General features: G+C 44.0%; 1 protein-coding gene across 12 annotated transcripts in view; it reads right to left on the bottom strand.

The window, feature by feature from the left end:
- Window positions 1-21,825, bottom strand: part of RAI14 (retinoic acid induced 14) — a 176,230-nt gene that overhangs the window by 63,421 nt on the left and 90,984 nt on the right. For 10 of the 12 annotated variants that reach the window (XM_002815478.5, XM_002815479.5, XM_009240629.3 and 7 more), the window contains one exon: window positions 11,221-11,351. In XM_002815478.5, the coding sequence (XP_002815524.3) occupies window positions 11,221-11,351 (131 nt within the window). Of the gene's footprint in view, window positions 1-11,204; window positions 11,352-21,825 lie in introns of all 12 variants that reach the window. The other 2 variants (XM_054555460.1, XM_063724084.1) reach the window with 1 other exon arrangement.

Raw genomic sequence — 21,825 nt, 5'->3', positions numbered from 1 at the left:
AGCCTCTTAAGTAGCTGGGATTACAAGCGTGCATCTACACAGCCAGCTAATTTTTGTATTTTTAGTACAGACGGCATTTCGCCATGTTGGCCAGGCTGGTCTTGAACTTCTGACCTCAAGCGATCTGCCCGTCTCGGCCTCCCAAAATGCTGGGATTACAGGCGTGAATCACCGCACCCGGGGCCCAAGACATTTAACCAGAGCATTTGCTCTTTTTCTTCAGGATTGTTTGGCTTCATAAGGATAGTCTGGAAATGGTACTTGAGTATTATGAAGTCTCCATTAGGGCAAATGATTTCTATGTTGTATTCACCGACACACCCCCAGACTCCAGTATGTAGAACATGCGATTTGTACTAATTCCAGAACTTCACTGATCCCCACTTCCCTTTTCATAAATTTACTTCAGGGTGATTGAGAGCATCAGATGGGAAACACCTGATGGAAATTGACAAGCTCTCTAAGTTGAATGAATAAACTGCTGGCTGAATGAATGACACACGTTTTTTGTTACCTAGGTACTTATCTGATTTCTGTTATCAAATTATCAGGGCGAGAGCCCAATCTTTCCTAATGAGAAAGGAATTGTTTCTTATTAATTATGTTAATACTGAATGCCCCAACACTGGGCTAGGTGCTCATGCAGAACCTCTGCTAGGGCAGTGCAGAAAGGAAACGTAGGGCTGGGACCCCTCACAGAGTCCCTCACATCCCAGGTCACACTGATGCAAGAGGTGGGCTCCCATGGTCTTGGGCAGCTCCACCCCTGTGGTTTTGCAGTGTACAGCCTCCCTCCCAGCTGCTCTCACGGGCTGGTGTTGAGTCTCACAGCTTTTCCAGGTGAACGGTGCAAACTGTTGGTGAATCTACCATTCTGGGGTCTGGAGGATGGTGGCCCTCTTCTCACAGCTCCATTAGGTGGTGCCCCAGTAGGGACTCTGTGAGGGGGTCCCAGCCCTACAATTCCCTTCTGCACTGCCCTAGCAGAGGCTATCCACGAGAACCTAGCCCAGTGTTGGGACATTCAGTATTAACATAATTAATACGAAACAATTCCTTTCTTATTAGGAAAGATTGGGCTCTCACCCTGATAATTTGATAACAGAAATCAGATAAGTACGTAGGAAACCAAAACCCATCAAATCCTAGGTGATTTCAGAGAGGCAGTGGCAAGACAGCACTCACTCAGGAAATTTTAGAAATGGCTTCAGGAAAGAGATGGTAAACTGGGCCTTGAATGATACGCCAGACTCGGTGGAATGGGGTGGGGGGTGGTGGGGGTGGTGGCGGTGAGGGCAATGGCATCTTGGAAGGCAGGAACTAAGCAGGGAAAGCAGAAGTGTTTCTAAAGAACTGGCACACGCTAATGATCTCATGTGCCTCAGCCTCTGAGCAGGCTGGTTGCTACTCAGCATGAGAAACTCCCGCTCCAGCAGCCCCAGTGTGATAGTGGATGAGTGCAGGTCGCTCGCTGCTGTGGGTTCTGAGATCCATCTCCACCCTCCCTTGCTCTGCTGTCTATCACAGCCAACTACATTTCCCAGGCTCTCCTGACCTCTGCATTTGGGGCAGGTCCAGCCAGTGGAGGGAAAAGAGAGGGGAAAAGCAAAGCCAAAGAGCCTTGACCCTGGGCAAAAATTACCCATTTAAGTGTCTAAAATCCTTCATTCTCAATATACTTAATCCAGCTTTGAAAATAGCTCTAAAATGAAAAATGCTGTGATCTTACCAATTGCATTAGTCTGTTTTTACGCTGCTGATAAAGACATACCCAAGACTGGGAAGAAAAAGAGGTTTAATTGGACTTACAGTTCCACATGGCTGGGGAGGCCTCAGAATCATGGCGGGAGGTGAAAGGCACTTCTTACATGGCGGTGGCAAGAGAAAAATGAGGAAGATGCAAAAGCGGAAACCCCTACTAAAACCATCAGATCTCGTGAGACTTACTCGCTACTGCAAGAACAGTATGGGGGAAGCCACACCCATGATTCAAATTATCTCCCACTGGGTACCCCCACAACACATAGGAATTATGGGAGTACAATTTTAGATGAGATTTGGGTAGGGACACAGAGCCAAATCATATCATTCTGCCCCTGGTCCCTCCAAATCTCATGTGGAGAGATTTCAATCCTCAAATTTCAAAATCAATCATGCCTTCCCAACAGTTCCCCCAAAGTCTTAACTCATTTCAGCATTAACCCAAAAGTCCACAATCCAAAGTCTCATCTGAGACAAGGCAAGTCCCTTCCACCTAGGAGCCTGTAAAATCAAAAGCAAGCTCATCACTTCCTAGATACAATGGGGGTGCAGGTATTGGGCAAATACACCCATTCCAAATGGGAGAAATTGGCCAAAACAAAGTGGTTACAGGGCCCACGCAAGTCTGAAATCCAGCGGGGCAATCAAATTTTAAAGCTCCAAAATGATCTCCTTTGACTCCAGGTCTCACATCCAGGTCACACTGATGCAAGAGGTGGGCTCCCATGGTCTTGTGCAGCTCCACCCCTGTGGCTTTGCAGTGTACAACCTCCCTCCCAGCTGCTCTCACGGGCTGGTGTTGAGTGTCTGCAGCTTTTCCAGGTGAATGGTGCAAGCTGTTGGTGAATCTACCATTCTGGGGTCTGGAGGATTGTGGCCCTCTTCTCACAGCTCCACTAGCTGGTACCCCAGTAGGGACTCTGTGAGGGGATCCCAGCCCTACATTTCCTTCTGGACTGCCCTAGCAGAGGTTCTCCATGAGCACCCCACCCCTGCAGCAAACTTCTGCCTGGGCATCCAGGTGTTTCCATACATCTTCTGAAATCCAGGTATAGTTTCCCAAACCCAGTTCTTGCCTTTGTGTACTTGTAAGCTCAACATCATGTGGAAGCTGCCAAGGCTTGGAGCTTCTACCCTCTGAAGCCACAGCCCAAGTTCTATGTTGGCCCCTTTCAGCCACAGCTGGAGCAGCTGGGACACAGGGCACCAAGTCCTTAGGGTGCACACAGCACAGGGACCCTGGGCCCAGCCCATGAAACCACTTTTTCCTCCTGGGCCTCCTGGCCTGTGGTGGGGGAGGCTGCCGTGAAGGTCTCTGGCATGGCCTGGAGACATTTTCCCCATGGTCTTGGGGATTAACATTAGGCTCCTTGCTACTTATACAAATTTCTGCAGATGGCTTGAGTTTCTCCACAGAAAATGAATTTTTCTTTTCTATCTAATAGGCTGCAAATTTTCCAAACTTTTATGCTTTGCTTCCCTTATAAAACTGAATGCCTTTACCAGTACCCAAGTTACCTCTTGAATGCTTTGCTACTTAGAAATTTATTCCGCCAGATACCCTAAATCATCTTTCTCAAGTTCAAATTTCCACAAATCACTAGGGCAGGGGCAAAATGTCACCAGTCTCTTTGCTAAAACATAACAAGAGTCACCTTTACTCCAGTTCCCAACAAGTTTCTCATCTCCATCTGAGACCACCTCAGCCTGGACCCTATTGTCCATATCGCTATCAGCATTCTGGGCAAAGCCATTCAACAAGTCTCTAGGAAGTTCCAAACCTTCCCACATTTTCCTGTCTTCTTCTGAGCCCTCCAAACTGTTCTAACCTTTGCCTGTTACCCAGTTCCAAAGTCGCTTCCACATTTTCATGTATCTTTTCAGCAATGCCCCACTCTACTGGTACCAGTTTACTATGTTAGTCCATTTTCACGCTGCTGATAAAGATATATCTGAGACTGGGAAGAAAAAGAGGTTTAATTGGACTTACAGTTCCACATGGCTGGGGAGGCCTCAGAATCATGGCAGAAAGTGAAAGGCACTTCTTACATAGCAACAGCAAGAGAAAAATGAGGAAGACGCAAAAGCAGAAACCCCTACTAAAATCATCAGATCTCGTGAGACTTATTCACTACCGCAAGAACAGTATGGGGGAAACTGCCCCCAGGATTCAACTTATCTCCCATCAGGTCCCTCCCACAACACATGGGAATTATGGGAGTACAATTCAAGATGAGATTTGGGTGGGGACACAAAGCCAAACCATATCACCAATATTTTAACCAATGTAGTTCAAATTTCCAAATCTATTCTCATCAATTTTGCACCACAATCTTGGTTATAAGTCTTCCTTCTAAAGCACAATTTTGCAATAAATTAAGTTCAGTTTTAACATACAACACTGCTTCCTTAAAAAAAAAACAAAAAACTCGAGAATTGTTACTTTACTATAATTTACTTTAAGCCAAAATTTACCTTTCATTGCAATTTCTATTTTGTGTACAAAGTCTTATATACATACATTGCATATATACAGGGATGTATTTGTGTGTGTGACAGAGAGACAGAGAGAGAGAGAAAAAAAAAATTCACCTGTGCTTCCTGGGCCTTCCTCAGCCTACCTATAATGTATCACGGTGTAGCACCTGTTGGAAAGCTCTGGGCTAGGAAATGCAGGGTCTCACTGTAGTGTCTTGCTCAGTGGTTCTGTTTGGACAAACCACTCAAATCACCTAAAGCGCTTTCTGAAACCCCATCCCCAGGAGTACCGCCATACCACTGAAACCAGAATCTCTGCAGGTGGAACTCAGCATTTGTCAAAGCTGCCCAGGTGATTCTAATGGGAGCCGAGCTGAGAACCAATGATCTAGTGAGTGGGGCCCCGAACTCAAGTTGCTCTGATGAGCTCTTAAAGAAGGGAAAGAAAGCATGGCCATGGTGTCATTGTTCTCGTTTCAATTTAGGGTGATTAGCGGGTGCAGTGGCTCACGCTTGTAATCCCAGCACTTTGGGAGGCCAAGGCGGGCAGATTACTTGAGGTCAGGAGATCGAGACCACTCTGGGCAATATGGTGAAACCTCATCTCTACTAAAAATAAAAAAATTAGCCAGGTGTGGTGGTGGGCACCTGTAATCCCAGCTATGTGGGAGGCTGAGGCAGGAGAACAGTTTGAACCCAGGAAGCAGGAGGTTGCAGTGAGCCGAGACCACTCCACTGTACTCTAGCCTGAGCAAGACTCCATCTCAAAAAACCAAACCAAAACAATCAATTTAGGGTGGCCTCTGTTCATGCTGTTACCTGAACCCCATTTGCCTGTATCCACCCTGGTTACAGTATAATCCACTACTCTTTCCATTCTACAAAGCCAACCTCACATCACACTTCAGGCAAGAAGCATTTCTTAGCATCTCCAGTGTCTCATGAGCTCTTCTGTCCTGAACCCCTTACATGCAGTATTTTACAGGTTAGCATCTGATTATTCTCCAGTATTTTCATTGGCCTTGTCTTTCCGACTAGGTGTTATGCATCTTGAGGCCAGGAGTATATTTTTCCTTTTGTATTTACTTATGACAAAGTCTGGAACATTTTAGACCCAGGGAGTACCTCCCAACTAGATTAATGAAACACAAACATTTAAGCATATTTGCAAAGTATAAAAAGAGGTTATCTCAACTTCAAAAATCTATATGACTCAAAGCAGAGTGGATATAGCAATTACATTCTTCCATTTATCACTCTGACAAATATCAACAGGTCTTAGAAAAGACATAGGGTGATTTCACAGGGAAGGTAGGAGGCTGCAATTGCACAAATAACATGTAGTGGTTTTAGGTAAATTAATTTTGCAGCTGTACGTGAGAAGAACTGGAGAGAGCTGATCAGGTGGTATAACTTGATTTCCAAGATTGAACTGCTGGTGTAAAATATCTAATACATCCCTATACTGAGAAAACAGGAAGAGAGAATGTGCAACAAACCACCAGCCAGAGAAGCCCTTATTATAGTGATTTCTAAAGTTCAAGGCCTGCCTCTCCCACTTTATAGTCAAGCTCCACAGAGTCATCTAAAAATACTCTCACAAATTCTTGCTTTCATAGCCAAAAAGATCAGGTTTCTGAAAAGTAGGCTACATAAAATGCTACAGACACATACACACACACATGCACACACTTCTTATATCTACACACACATGCCCAGGTGGTATTTGTTCAAATACTACAGTGTCGGCAGTGATTTTATTTAGTCTGGTTGTTCGTAAGACAAACACACATAACTTTAATTAAATGCACATCCAAATGTAGGGAACCCATCTTGAAACAATTAGACTCTTCTACGGTAAGAGGTTTGAGGACATTGACCTCCTCCCACTTCCTCACATCCACCATGGAAAGAGAACAGCTGGGCAGAGGCACGCCAGGCCTGACTCCATAAACACAGCCTGCAGCTATAACTCTTGGCTCTGCTCTATTTTGTTCCCTTCCTACCCAAGACACCACCCTTCCTTTATTCTTTTCTTAAATGAATTCCAGTCATTCAGTTGCTTCTACTTTTTTTTTAACCCCTCTTTGATCAATCTTAGAGGAAGAAAATTTCCTGGCATGCATTCTCATCTTTCCCTGAAAGGAAATACTCCAGAAAGAAACTCAAAAGTCTAAGGCATTACCCAACCACCCATCTGGTTATTGACCTTGGGTTATGGAGGCTTCTGGAGAACGTCTGTGGAGATGGCTGCCTTTGTTGCCACATTGTTGGGACTTTCTAGACTGCCTGGCTCTCTAGGTGGTAAAGGTTGAGTACTTCTCTATTTAAATTGCCGTGGAAGCTGGAGGGCCAAGTCAGGTTGTGATGTTTGCCAGAATAATTCTTTCCTCTCTGAATCCAAGTTAATTCACCCCTAAGCAATTTACCCATAAGATATTATCAGCAAAAAAAGAATGTTTTCTCCACAAGAATCACACTGAAAAGTTATTTACACAAATCCCGACTGAAGGCCTCCTTTGGGCCTAGAACAATGGGAAAGACCAATACAACAAGATTGGTCCCATCCCTGTCCTCAGGGAACTTTACTGTACTGTACGGGATTCAAGTCTTTCAGAAAACAAAGGTTTTCTTAGAATGGAGACATTTCTGTTGTTGTTCCTGTTCATTCGATATAACAGAATAAAGGTGGGTGTGGTAGTGCATGTCTTATAGTCCCAGCTACTCAGGAGGCTGAGGCAGGAGGATCGCTTGAGGCCAAGCGTTCAAATCAAGCCTGGGCAATATGGCAAGACCCATCTCTAAATAAATAGAATAAAATAATCGAATATACCAGGTTCTAAATCAAGATTTCTAGTATTTCAAAGAGAAGAAAAGTCTAAACGGAGGAAGAGAACAAGGGAGGATGGCATTTTGGACTGGACATAGAACCTGGGTGCACAGGTGGACGTTCTGATCTGTGGGGAGGGTGGGAGCAGACAGCTCCACCTCCAGAAGAAACAGTGGGGAAAGAGGATGTAGGTAAGCAGGGCAGAGCCAGAGGAAAGACCTTGAGGGCCAAAATCAAGCCTCTAGACAGACAGGCAACTGTAGATTCCAGGGCAAAATTACCACGAAAGCTCTCTAGGAAATAGAAGGCTGGGAATGGTGGCTCATGCCTGTAATCCCAACACTTTGGGAAGCTGACGTGGGAGGATCACTAGGACAAGACAGCAAGACCCCATCATTACAAAAACAAAACGAAACAAAACCAAAATTAGCTGGGTGCAGTGGTGCATGCCTGTAGTCCCAGCTAAACTGAGAGGCTGAGGCAGGAGGATCGCTTGAGCCTGAGAGGCTGCAGTGAGCTGTGACCACACCACTGCACTCCAGCCTGGGTGACAGAGTGAGACCCTGTCTCACACACAGGCACCCGAAAAGGTAAATTCAGGAAGAGCTGTGTTATGTGGGCCTTAGTTTTATTATCTGCAAAATGGAGGTGATGACTCTTATCTAACTGCTATGTATATGTCTACCACGAAGAGAGAATAGAATGAAGTACTGACAGAAGCTACAACTCGGGTGAGCCTTGAAAACATTGTGCTAAGTGAAAGGAACAGAGACAAGAGGCCACATATTATATGATTACTTTTATAAAAAATATCCAGAGCAGGCAAATCCAGAGACAGAATCCAGATTCGTGGTTGCCAGAGGAAGGGGAGGGGAGGTTGGGGAGTTTTTCCTTAATGGGTACGGGGTTTTCTTTGGGTTGACTAGAAAGTTCTAGAACTAGAAAGTGACAATGGTTGTGCAACATTGTGAATATACTTAATGCCACTAAATTGTATATTTTAAAATGGTTAAAATGGTAAATTTTATGTTATACGCATTTTACCACAATAAAAAGAGAAAGAGAACACATGTAATAAATATCTTATGATCAAAAGGTTCAAATTTGTTAAGGTGATCACAATTGTAGCTAAGCTGCTCATCTAAATTTTCTGTCTTCTCTTTAGTAAGTACTGTCTTGGACAAAATTATCATAAACTTTTCTCTCCCCTTTCTCTGGGATGACATGAAGAGGTTGTCTTGCACAAACATGTGCAAACCTGGACTAGGGAGAACAGGGACAAAGAAGGCCAAGTGGTGATTCAAAAGGGAGACCAAAAGCCCCAACATTTACCACCAAACACCTCAGAACAAAAAATATAGATTCCTGGGCCTCTCCTCAGACCAAGTGATTCAGAGCATCTGGGGTTGATTCTGATCAATATGGCATCAATATTTTTAAAAAGCACCCCATGCCTGTAATCCCAACACTTTGAGAGGCCGAGGCAGGCAGATCACGAGGTCAGGAGATCGAGACCATCCTGGCCAACATGGTGAAACCCCGTCTCTACTAAAAATACGAAAATTAGCTGGGTGTGGTGGTGCATGCCTGTAGTCCCAGCTACTCGGGAGGCTGAGGCACGAGAATAGCTTGAACCCAGGAGGCAGAGGTTGCAGTGAGCCAAGATCACGCCACTGTACTCCAGCCTGGCGGAGGTTGCAGTGAGCCGAGATCACGCTACTGCACTCCAGCCTGGCGACAGAGACTCCATCTCAAAAAAAAAAAAAAAAAAAAAGCACTCCAGGTGATTCGAACGCAGAAGCTGCCAAGATTGCAAACCACTAATCTAGGATGAGCAGGGTAGGTGACTGGCTTTATCAAGTGCTCACTGTGGGCTTGGTGCTGTGCCACTCTTTATATAGACCACCTACAGCTGAAGGTGCCATTCCCAAATCCCCTTAGACCACCAGTCCCCAACCTTTTTGGTACCAGGGACTAGTTTTGTGAAAGACAATTTTTCCACAGACCAGGTACAGGTGATGGTTTTGGGATGATTCAAGCACATTACATTTATTGTGTATTTTATTTCTATTATTATTACATTGTAATATATAATGAAATAATTATACAACTCGCTGTAATGTAGAATCTGTGGGAGCCCTGAGCTTGTTTTTCTGGAACTAGATGGTCCCAACTGGGGGTGATGGGAGACACTGACAGATCATCAGGCATTAGATTCTCATAAGGAGCTCACAACCTAGATCCCTCGCATGTGCAGTTCACCACAGGGTTTGTGCTACTATGAGAATCTAATGCTGCCACTGATCTGACAGGAGGTGGATAGTAATGCGAGCAATGGGGAGTGGCTGTAAATACAGAGGAAGCTTTGCTTGCACAACCACTGCTCATCTCCTGCTGTGAGCAGTACCGGTCCGGTCTGTGACCTGGGGGTTGGGGACCCCTTAGACTTTTTCTGGTCACGACCATGGTGTCCCCTAGAGTAGCACTCAACCTTTTTTTTTTCCTTTGATAGAGTCTTGCTCTGTCGCCCAAGCTGCAGTGCAGTGGCACAATCTCAGCTCACTGCAACCTACGCCTCCTAGGTTCAAGCGATTCTCCTGCCTCAGCCTCCCAAGTAGCTGAGATTATAGGTGCCTGCCACCACACCTGGCTAGTTTTTCTATTTTTAGTAGAGACAGGGCTTCACTATTTTGGCCAGGCTGGTCTCGAACTCCTGACCTCAAGTGATTCCACCCGCCTTGGCCTCCCAAAGTGCTGGGATTACAGGCGGGAGCCACTGTACCCGGTCAGCACTCAACCTTTGAGGGAGAGGCGATAAGGGAGAGATACCCCAGGTTTCTTACCCCTTGGGTGGAATAACTCTGAGGCATACTATAAACCTGGGGTAAGGAAACTCTTTTTGTAAAAGGCCAGATAAATACTCTGGGCTTTGTGAGCCATGTAGTCTCTGCTATAACTACTCAACTCTGCCTTTGTAGTGTGGGAACAGTCACGAACAATGCCTAAATGAATGGGTACGGCTGTGTTCCAATAAAACTTTATTTATAAAATCAGACAGTAGCCAGGCATGGTGGCACATGCCTGTAGTCCCAGTTACTTGGGAGACTGAGGCAGAAGGATTGCTTGGGCCCAGGAGTTCAAGTCTAGCCTGGGTAACATAGCCAAACCCTGCTCTAGGTCTAAACAGATTCCCAGAATCCTCATCAAGAAAAAGTGATAAAGTTGGAACCTGTCAATAACACACCTTAAAAATAGAGGTTTCTTCCTTTCTTATGCTTCCTGGGATCACTGGCTATAGAAATTACTTGCATTGTATGTGTGTATACATCCCTAAGTAATATATACTACTACTTTGTGTTTCACAGTAATTACACAATAACCATCATTTGACATGTTAGAAAAAAGAAAAGATATAAAACTACTTGCACTTCAGAGCCTGCTTCTGAGGGCACCCAATCTACATTATTATTTCATTTTATACTCATAACTACTCTAACAGTTAACTAATGCCATCTCCATTTTATAGTAAGGAAACTGAGCTTCAAAGATTACACAACTCATAAGTGATAGAGTTCCCGTGAGATGTCTATCTGGCTCCAAAGTCAGTGCTCTCTCCACAACACTGCCAATGTAAGAATGTATATAAACAAATACATGCACAAACACACACAAATACTTAATCAAATATACAGCTTTAATTATGGCAAGCAAGAGTACTACATACAGCAAACCATAAAGCAAAATCATACTACTCATGTACTTACTGATCTATGTTAAGGAAGATCAAATAAATAAACAAGTAGTTTAAGATAAATACACAGTAAGGTTTGAGGGTTATACGAAAATACTTTTTTCTCTTTTATGCTATTTCTTATCGAAGAGAGAATTCATGTCTCACCTACAATTGGTTGCAATCTTGGGAGGTAAAACCTTTGCTTATACCTGGGAACATGTATACCCATTCAAGGTAGAGCTCCATATGTGACTTGGAATTTGGAGAGAAAGGAACTAGATTAAAATATCTTCTTACATATTTCAACATGGGAGTGGAGAGGGAGCACATGTGAAATTCCCCTATGGATACTAAGGATTCCAGAGAATACCCCGAAAGCCCAGAACCAGCATATCTGCAAACCAGTGTTTCAGCTTACGCGGTCTTGCCCTCACTGTCGTGTTTAGTGGCACTGGCCCCCTTCTTGCCGAGCAGTGAAGCCACCTTCTCTGCATCTCCATTCTCCACGGCCTGCAGTAGCCGGTCATCATTCTTGTTCCACTCATTGGTCTGTAGAGAAAGAGAAGAAACAGAGGTCGTGAAAAACATTGGCCACAGCCGCACTGACCAGCGGGGCTGCAGTCCTCGCAGCCCCCACCCTCCTATCACTCAAATTAAAGCCTGCTCCCAAATGAGCGTGTTTTAAAATACCTTCCCCTTCACCATGGAGACACCCAAGAAGGCCGCTTTCCCAAAAGAAAACATAAATAGTGCAATGAAATCACGGCTAGTCACCAAACTCTGAGATAAAATTTACTTCTTTTAACTAACACTAGGACTATGAAGCAACGTAAAAAGACCTCAAGGCCGGTTTACACATTAGCTAACTTCTAGCTGAACTAGACAGCTGCTCCTCAGCACGTTGGCCTTTGACCTCATCCACAGCTCACTCTGTCCACCGTGTTACAGAACCAAACCAGCCGCTCAAGGTTACCCGAGGTTTAAAGACACACAATTTTTCATCTGCTTTTATTGCCTCTCTTTCTGGTCTGTTTACCAGGCCCTAAATTTTGAGCTGGATACTGATTTTAAGTAGTTGTCCAGGCTACCGACTCAACAAAGTCTCACCAGAAACAAAACTTCTTCCTGAGCAAGCTATTAAACATCAAAGAGCTTTGAGCAAAGCCTCAATCACTGTCAACGCCAAACCCCAACTGAATAATTCTGCAAACCACAGTAGCAGTAAGGCACTCATATGTGCAAAACTGGTTTCTACACTTAGGAGGGAAAGAGATGATTTCTATATAAGCGCAAATGGGCTCTGAATATAAGACTAAGAAAGACATGAAAGGCAGCAGTGAGCCACTGAAGGTTTGGGAGCAGAGGAGGGAGAGAATTATAGAACCAGTGACTGAAGAGTCACTGGGAAGTGTCGAAGCACATGGGATTAATGAGGGAGAGAGGGGAGGAAGGAAAGATGTTGGGCATATCAGAGCCTCTGGGCACTTTGCAAGCCCGGGCTGCCTTCCAGTCGTCTCCTGCACCAGGCCCCTGAGCTAAGCCCACTTTCTGACCCCTTCAGCTGTGGACACCACACCCTGGGAGAGACTCCTTTTCACTTCCCAAAGCTTTCTATAGACTCTGCTTCCTTGCAGCCTCTGAAGAGATGAACCTCCAGGTATTTCGTATTAACAGCTTTACGATCGACCCCTACAAGGAAGCAGACAGGGGAGATAATGAAGATTTTAAAGCTAAAAAGAAGAAATTTTATAGGATGACAGTCTTCCATGGCCCCGGGAGTATGTTCCCAATCTCTGTACTGATGGAAATAAGGAAACCCAACAGGTCTTTGTCCATCAAATGTCTCAGTCACCCTCCCAACCCTAGCCCATATGTAGGGCCTTAAGCCAGGGAGGGATAAAAGAGATGTGTCTAGGATTTGCATCTCTGAACGTCTCAGGACTGAACCATTCCCAGTTTTTAGGACTCTGTCCTCCCCCACCAGTACTGAGTGCAGGTGCACAGTAAGAATGAAGCAGGTTTGAACAAAAATCAGCAGCTTGTTCTCTGGGCTGCGTGAACTTGAAGTCCAGAACTCCAGATTGACACTTACACGTGGTGTGACCTGAAGTCACCCATAATCTTTCTGTGCCTCAGTTTCCCCAGGCTTTGGACGGGATGTCCACTGTGATTCCGCCAAAGCTCAAAATTCCTATTACATAAAATTCCCCAAACTCTGCTAGGGATTATTCTAGAACAGGACTGTCTGCCATCATGGAAATATTCTCTATCTGGGCTTTCAAATACTATAGCCACAAAGCCAGTGATTCTTAACCAAGATTTGTTTTGCCCCTGTGGGGTCATTTGGCAATCTCTGGAAACATTTCGGTTGTTATGTCTATACAGTGCTATTGGCATTGAGTAGGTGGAGACCAGGTGTGCTGCTGAACATCCTACAATGCACAAATGCATGAGACAGCCCTCCTACCCCCACCAAGAATAATCTGGCCCAAAATGTCAATACTGCATGAGCCACTTGTGGCTACCAAGCACTGGAAATGCGACTAGTGCTACTGAAGAAGTGAATTTTTAACTTTGAGACTTCACGTGCCGTTAGCCAGAGGCCACCATGTAGAAGAGTGCAGCTCTCCTTGATGACTCTCTTCGTAGGTTTAACAAAGTAAGAATGCCTCTGGACCAACATCAGCCACGCTCCTACTACAGCAATTTACTCACAAAGAAGACACGAGATGTTGTCTTTAGTTACCAATCAAGCTTCCTGTTGAAGGGAAACAAGAAATATGGCATTCCTCACACCATCATTTGTTAGTAGAGTAGAAAGCGTAACTTAACTGTACAAACAACTACAGCAAATGATCAAGCCCCAAGAAACACAGTGCAGCTTATTCCCCCTGAGTGCACTTTACAAGCAAAGAAAAAAGGGAGGGAAAGTTTACTGAAGAACATTTAGGACCAATGATCCCTACCTATAGAATCCTAAAAGAGAGGGCCGGGCGCGGTGGCTCACGCCTGTAATCCCAGCACTATGGGAGGCCAAGGCGGGTGGATCATGAGGTCAGGAGATCAAGACCATCCTGGCTAACGCGGTGAAACCCCGTTTCTACTAAAAATACAAAAAATTAGCCGGGCATAGTGGCAGGCACCTGTAGTCCCAGCTACTCGGGAGGCTGAGGCAGGAGAATGGCATGAACCTAGGAGGCGGAGTTTGCAGTGAGCCGAGATTGCGCCACTGCACTCCAGCCTGGGTGACAGAGCGAGACTCCGTCTCAAAAAACAAAAAAAACAAAAATCCTAAAAGATAAAAGTATTGTTTTTCAAAATCCTTTTCTAACCTAAACTGAACAAATTAAAACTAGACTGGGAAGATCAAAAGGATATGAAATCTCAGAGGACAGGACTGAAAGTACTCAAGCAAAGGAACGGCTACATGACAGGATTTTCCTTTTCAACGTTGCTAAGGCACTCTACTCTTAAGTAGAGAAAAATCCGATTGCAGGGGTTCCCTAAAATTAGTTCCACATGGATCTTTAGGGAGTTCAATTTCTATAAGACATGGCAGGAGAGATCCTCCCTATCCTGCTCTTTGGAAGAGAAGGTCAATGCCACATTCGTAGTGGTCTGAAATGCCTCTCTTCTATTTAGAGCCTCTTCTCAGTGCAGGCCAGAATTTACTTTTCTCTTGGAGCAGATGAAGAGAACATGGCTACACAAGCAAATCTTCAATAAATAATCCACAACACCATTCAAGAAGTGCTGCAGATGGGGTTCACAGTAAGCAGAGCTAGGATGGGAAAAGAGGAGAGAAGGTAAGAGGCTGGGCGTGGTAGCTCATAACTGTAATCCCAGCTACTGGGGAGGCCAAAGCAGAAGGACTGCTTGAGGAGTTCGAGACCACTCTGGGCAACACAGTGAGATGTCATCTCTAAAAATAAAAAATTTTAAAAAGAGTTTTTCTCTTAAAATTCTCACAAGCATGCTAAAAGTAGAGGCCAAGTAGGGTCCCAATTAGACCTCTGATCCAGGAATGTGGATTCTGATCAAATAGCAGAGTTGTCTAGTCCTGGGCCAGGCCACTAAATCATACTTGCAATCAGCTCTGATATGCACAACTGGCCATATCATGCTCCTTCCAGAAGCACAGTGCTCAAGAGGCCATCACTTATCCTTCCTAAACTTGCCCACGGAGATATTTCCTACATCCTCTCATCCTTTCCTATAAAACTGTTGTATCCAGTGCCATGCTCTTTTTTTTTTTCTTTTGAGACGGAGTCTCACTTTGTTGCCCAAGCTGGAGTGCAGTGATGTGATCTCGGCTCACGGCAACCTCTGCCTCCCGGGTTCAAGCGACTCTCCTGCCTCAGCCTCCTGGGTAGCTAGGATTACAGGCATCTGCCACCATGCCTGGCTAATTTTTTTTTTTTGAGATGGAGTCTCGCACTGTCACCAGGCTGGAGTGCAGTGGCGCGATCTCACCTCACTGCAACCTCCGCTTCCTGGGTTCAAGAGATTTTCCTGCCTCAGCCTCCTGAGTAGCTGGGACTACAGGCGCACGCCACCACGCCCAGTTAATTTTTGTATTTTTAGTAGAGATGGGGTTTTACCATGTTGGCCAGTATGGTCTCAAGCATTCGACCTCGTGATCTGCCCACCTTGGCCTCCCAAAGTGCTGGGATTACAGGCATGAGTCACAATACCTGGCCCAATTTTTATATTTTCAGTAGAGATGGGGTTTCACCACATTGGCCAGGCTGGTCTTGAACTCCTGACCTCAAGTGATCCTCCCACCTTGGCCTCCCAAAGTGCTGGGATTACAGGCGTGTGAGCCACCGTGCCCGGCTCCAGTGCCGTTTTCTATACCAAAATTCCCATCGCCAATCACAACATGAGACAAAACAGGTGTTCAATAAGCACTTTGAGTCATTCTTTGGAATCCAGAAGCAAATCCTCCCCCCTACCCCCACCCCTAAGCATCAAAAGAAATCTCAAAAAGTCACTTTGGTCAATCTACTATCTAAAAGTAGAGCTGGTCAAATAAATAGGTAAAGTTTGAAATTTTATCATAACATCCCAAAGTAATTCATTCATACTCTAGAATCAAGGAAGGCTTTTGGAGACCACCATCAAACTAACAATATTACCTCTCACCACTTTCCATGGAAATCCTCTCCTCTAACTAGCATGGCTTCCATAGGACAGGACTGACTCTGCCTCCACACTGGGCTTCTGGTCCTCTTATAGTTTTCAACTCTATGAAAGCTATATAGTTTATCGGTTAACCTAACATGTTCAAAAAATAAAATCGAAAAATAGAAAACATCAGATGCACCACCTTTAATAAAGTTTAAATGTCTGATGAAACTTTTATTTATTACATGTATGTGTATCCTGACTGATATAAAATACATTTCTTGACTGGGCACGGAGGCTGATGACTGTGATCCCAGCTACTTGGGATTCTGAGGCAGGAGAATCATTTGAACCTGGGAGGTGGAGGTTGCAGTGAACCAAGATTGCACCACTGCACTCCAGCCTGGGAGACAAAGCGAGACCTTGTCTCAAAAAAAAAAGAAAAGAGATATATATATATATACATACATACATACATATATACATACACACATATATGTAAGAAATATACATATTTCTTACTGGAGGATCACAAGAAAAAACACTGGCAGCCACTGCTTCAGAATGCTCTGTCATCCCATCCGCCAAAGTAAAGGCATATTTCTAAAGCCTAGCTCAAGCCCTGCAGGCTCTCTCCACCCTGTCCTGGTGACCTCTCTGTTTCTCTACTCCATTGCGTCCCTGGGGGCCACCCACTCGCTCATCTCAACCGAAGCCCACAGTCTAGACTTGATGAAATATCGCATCCTGGTTTTTGTTCGAGAGCTTACAGTTTTTCTCCTGTGTTTAGCTCCCTGAAGGCCCTGAAAACAGGCTTCATTTCTTACCCCCATGGTGCTCAGTATTTGCTGCTAATTTTAGCAGGAGGTTGATTGACCTAAATCACTCTTGACTTAGCAAATATTTGTTTTTTCATTTACAAAAGTTTCATTCTTTTGCAAACAACTATTAAATCGTGTTTCAGCTTTTTTTTATAGGCTAAATAAATCCAACTCCCTTAACTTTTTTAACAAAAGGCCAATTTTCCAAAATTTTAATCATGTGAACACTTTCTTCAAATCTCTTCCCAACTAAGGAGCCCAGCCTTATAAATTAAATCAGGGAGAAGGCGGTGTCTCCCAGTCACAAGAATCACCTGGGTGCCTGTTAAATCTGCAGACTTCCAGGCCCCATCTGGCAGACTCTGACCCCAGGAGTCTGAGGTGGACCCCTGGAATCACTTAGGTTCAACGAGTGCATCCTTTGATTTTTATTGCTAGCTTGAGGACAACTGGAACCTATGCTAAGACTAACAGGAGAATTCACTTGAAAGAATTTTCTTCTTCCACAAGGCATTAAGGGAGCAGGCCTGCGAAGAGAAGAATTCTTCACTATTTTCTTGTAGAATTAGGTATTTTGTTTCCCACAAAAGCTGAGTAAATATTGGTCTTTCCCCAACCTGTGTATAAGACATGCATTAGAATGTCAACGAAAGCATTGCTCATAACAGGCAAGAATTACAAATAACCCAAGTTTCCAATAACAGATGATGGATAAATAAATTATCACATAGTCAAGTGACAAAATAACACACAGCAATGAAAATGAACAAACTACAACTACATACAACAGCACAGATGGGTATTAAAAACAGTATTGTTGAAAGAAGCAAGACACACACAAGAAAACCCACAATAGTATGACTGCATGCACATAAAGATAGAAACAGGAAACATGGAACCACAGTGTTTAGGGATGTATACACAGATGATAAAATTATAGGCTGGGCGAGGTGGCTCACGCCTTTAATCCCAACACTTTGGGAGGCCGAGGCGGGCAGATCACTTGAGGTCAGGAGTTCGAGACCAGCCTGGCCAACATGGTGAAACCCCATCTCTACTAAAAATACAAAAAATATTAGCCAGACATGGCAGGCACCTATAATCCCAGCTTCCTGGGAGGCTGAGGCAGGAGAATCGCTTGAACTCAGGAGGCAGAGGTTGCAGTAAGCACTCCAGCCTAGGCGATAAGAGGGAGACCCCATCTCAAATTAAAAAAAAAAAAAAATTATGGCCAGGCGTGGTGGCTCACGCCTGTAATCCCAGCACTTTGGGAGGCCGAGGCAGGCGGATCACCTGAGGTCGGGAGTTCGGGACCAGCCTGACCAACATGGAGAAACCCTGTCTCTACTAAAAATACAAAATGAGCCAGGCATGGTGGCATATGCCTGTAATCCCAGCTACTCAGGATGCTGAGGCAGGAGAATCACTTGAACCTGGGAGGCGAAGGTTGTGGTGAGCTAAGATCGCACCATTGCACTCCAGCCTGGGTAACAAGAGCAAAACTCCATCTCAAAAAAAAAAAAAAAAAAAAAGATAAAGTAAGGATAAGGTCACTATAAAAGTAAGGGTCATGATTAGGGGTGAAGGTGTGGTATCCTATCAGGAAGGGACACCTGGGACCATTCTGGGACTTGCTCTGTTTTAGAGTCTGATAAGCAGCTCCTCAGATGCTCACTTTATAACTGCTTGTTAGCCCGTACATCGTTTTGTGTACTTTTCTCCATATGTGATTTATTTCTTTTATTTCCTTTTCCTTTCCTCACCATCACCCTTCAGGCATACAAAACACATACACACAGAATTTAGAAAGAAGTCCTGTGGTTCAGTTTTTGGTCAAGTCAACACCAGGTCAAACGCCTTCGAATGGTTCAGTCTCACTTGCTGTTTCCTCATCTCTTAAAAAAAAAAGGCAGAGTGGCACCAAAATCTGGTTCTTAGTCTTTTGGAGGCCTCATGGACCCCCATGAGGGGGGTCTATGGAGAATCTGGTACAGTTACAGACTTTCCTCAGAATAATGCACATCCACACAAAAACTTGCATATGATTTCTGGCTTAAATATCTACCCCCACCCAGCCCACTCCTAAGCCCAAGTTTAAAATTCCTGGTGTAGAAAAGAAGAGACAGACTTCAGAGTTTGGTGCTATTGAGTTGAAATTCCAGTTCCATCACTTCTAGGTGGTCATCAGTGTCCCTGGGCCTCCCTGTCCTTATCTATAAATGGCAGGAAATCCCACCTACTTGTAAATTTTCCTGAGAATTAGATGCAGCATACATAAACAGCCTGGCACATACTAGGTACCTAAAAATGGTGATTCTTCTGGAATTTGATGAGCTGCACTGTTCCTTCTTGACTAATGCTCTATGAATATTTTAATATTTACAATTTGGGACTGATAGTCCAATACCCTTTTAGAGGCTGATAACAGCTTAATGCAAATTTTCTACTATGCTCCTTCAAAATCATATTTCAAAGGGCTCTAGAGAAACATTCACAGACATGAAATTAAAGATTTTATTGAATATGGCTCACTTTTCCAAGAGACTGTTTAAACAGATACTATTTCAACAGAGCACATTAGGCCATACTTGCAAGTTCAGGAAGCCATATGTTATGCTGCAGAGACATGTGTAATGTGTCAGCTATGAAGGGCGGCATGTGGGAAAGAGACCTTACCCTCAATGTGGGCTCCAAACATTCCTGCTAATATATCACAAATGATATTGGCTGGCCGGTAAGTTTCCTATTCATCAAATCATTTCCAAATGACACTGACTTACTTAAAGGTTTTCTCTTGAAGCTTGGCCTTTTTGAAGCCTTGCCTGCCTCCATCTAGAATAGCAAACATCATGTCAACCGGGTGATGAACGCTGGGGATTTGGCAACCAGCAGTGTCTGCCCTTGGCCAGACATGGCATCACCTTCTTTTATTTTGGTTTAATCATTGGGACCTGAAAAACCAGTGGAACTCAGTGGTCACAGACATCTGGCTAGTCAAGAGGTTTTGAGTTTTCAAACATATCAACTCAATCAAAGTAATCCAGTGGCACAGCATAAGCCAGGAAGAGAGTTTCTTTGACTTTCTTGGGAAAAGATGCTAAAACCCTAACCATCACCAATTAGAATGCTCTTGTTCTGTGCCTCTGCTCGGGCAGCTATCTGGAGGAATCTATTTGAGATTATCTTGAGAAAAGCTGCATTTCTTGTTCCAGTTTTCAGTGAGGAGACTGTTTTGCCAATATAATCAGCAAGGCTAAGACGAAAGACAAAGTAAACTGTTTTCACTGGGAAGGTTTCAGATTCACATTGTCCAGGAAAAAAAAATGCACACACCTCATCATTTTAAGAAAGGGTACAAGAAACAGGCAAGCTTCAGTCTCAAATAATATTTTCCCCAGTTGACTATATCCACCAGTACTTATAGATATGTATCTACTAGGTGCAGGGTAATAAAGAAGATTCTATAGCTGTTACACAGGTAAGTGAGATCTAATCCCTATAATTCATTCACTTATTCAACAAATAAGTGTGTTTTACATGCAGTATAGCCTTTCCCAAATTTTCTTTTTTTTTTTAATTTTTATTTTTTTAATTTGTAGAGATGGAGTCCCCCTAGGTTGCCCAGGCTGGTCTTGAACTCCCGAGCTCAAGGGATCCTCCCACCTCAGCCTTCCAAAGTGCTGGATTATAGGCATGAGGCTCCCAAATTTTCTATATAGTTGCAGAGATCAAACACAGTAATACCAGAAATATGCCAACAATGCAAAATAGGATATTAGAAGTGGCAAAGTGAGCAAAATGGTGAATTGACACACTAGCAGGGAAAGACAACTTTCAGCTGGGCAAGCAGGGAGTTTCCTGACTGGATTGTGAACCAGTCCTTGCAAGAAGTAATATTTAAATTAAAGGAGAGAAGAAAAGACACAAGGATTGAAACATACAGGATGTATTTAGTAGAGAGCGTAAATAACAAGTTGATATAAGTGAAACCTTACAACCAGAAAATAACCAATACAACATGGCAAGCACCTAACCAGCAGTTTCATAAAAGAGTGTTCCAGATAATGTTCGTTACTTCAGACCAATACCTGATGAGTTCATCTAAAATGTCTTTTCCCTTTCGTTACATTTTTGCTTAAGATTATTCACACCTGCAGGTTACACTGTCCCTGCTATTCACCCTGAAATCCATCACCCTCCCTAAATGAAGTGTGTCAGCACTTCCTGAGGTCTTTTCTACATAACTGCTGAGTGCTGTGGCATGGACATAATACAGAAACACCTCCATCCAGAAACAGGCTGGTCCCTCTGCCCTACCCACTTCAGCAAGCTCCTCCTCCTCATTGCTTTCCTTTTCCCCAGCCCTTCGTGGCCACCAGGACCAGGTTAGTTCTCCTTGCTGGGGTCCCCCATGCTCTCTTCCATAGGCCTTGGTATGGTTGTAATTAAATAGTATTTCCAAAGTATCTGTAAAGGTCTGTCGACCTTCCACTGGACTAGACCTCCAGGGCATGGGCAATGGCCAGCATCTGTCTCGTTCACCACTAAGCCCCAAGCCCCTTGCCCACTGCCCACTGGATGGTAGGGGCTCAGTTCAGAGCTGTGCATGGAAAGGCTTTGTTTTTCTTATTTCTACCTTGGGAGCTACTATTAATTAACCTCTTTAAGAATTTTAAATTATGAAATAATTTTAAAGACCCACCGTGTCACAAGAAGTCAAAGCACAGTCTCATGGGGGCAGAGATAAGTCTAAAATAGGTGAAGCCAATTTTTTCCTTCACGGAGAAAAATTATTCCATCCAATTCTATTGGTTTCAACTACTCATTTACTTACATTCATTATTTAGAGAGTGAGAGAGTATGTGTGTGTTTATCTTATGTACTATGTGAAGTGCTTGGCATAAAAAGATTGATAGGAATATTGTTCCTCAAGGAGCCTTCAGACTTCTGAGAAGAGAAACATACCCAATAGCTACTTATGTCATTGTTTATCAGTGCTAGACTAGTGCTGTGGACTCAGTCCTATGAAAGCCCAAAGAGGATACCATTACTACTAAAATTAAAATGTACAGTGC

Source organism: Pongo abelii, chromosome 4 (genome assembly GCF_028885655.2).
Source record: "Pongo abelii isolate AG06213 chromosome 4, NHGRI_mPonAbe1-v2.0_pri, whole genome shotgun sequence".
In the NCBI taxonomy this organism is placed as follows: Eukaryota; Metazoa; Chordata; class Mammalia; order Primates; family Hominidae; genus Pongo; species Pongo abelii.
The sequence above is the reverse complement of the archived record's forward strand: the minus strand, read 5'-3'. Positions and strand labels throughout refer to the sequence as shown.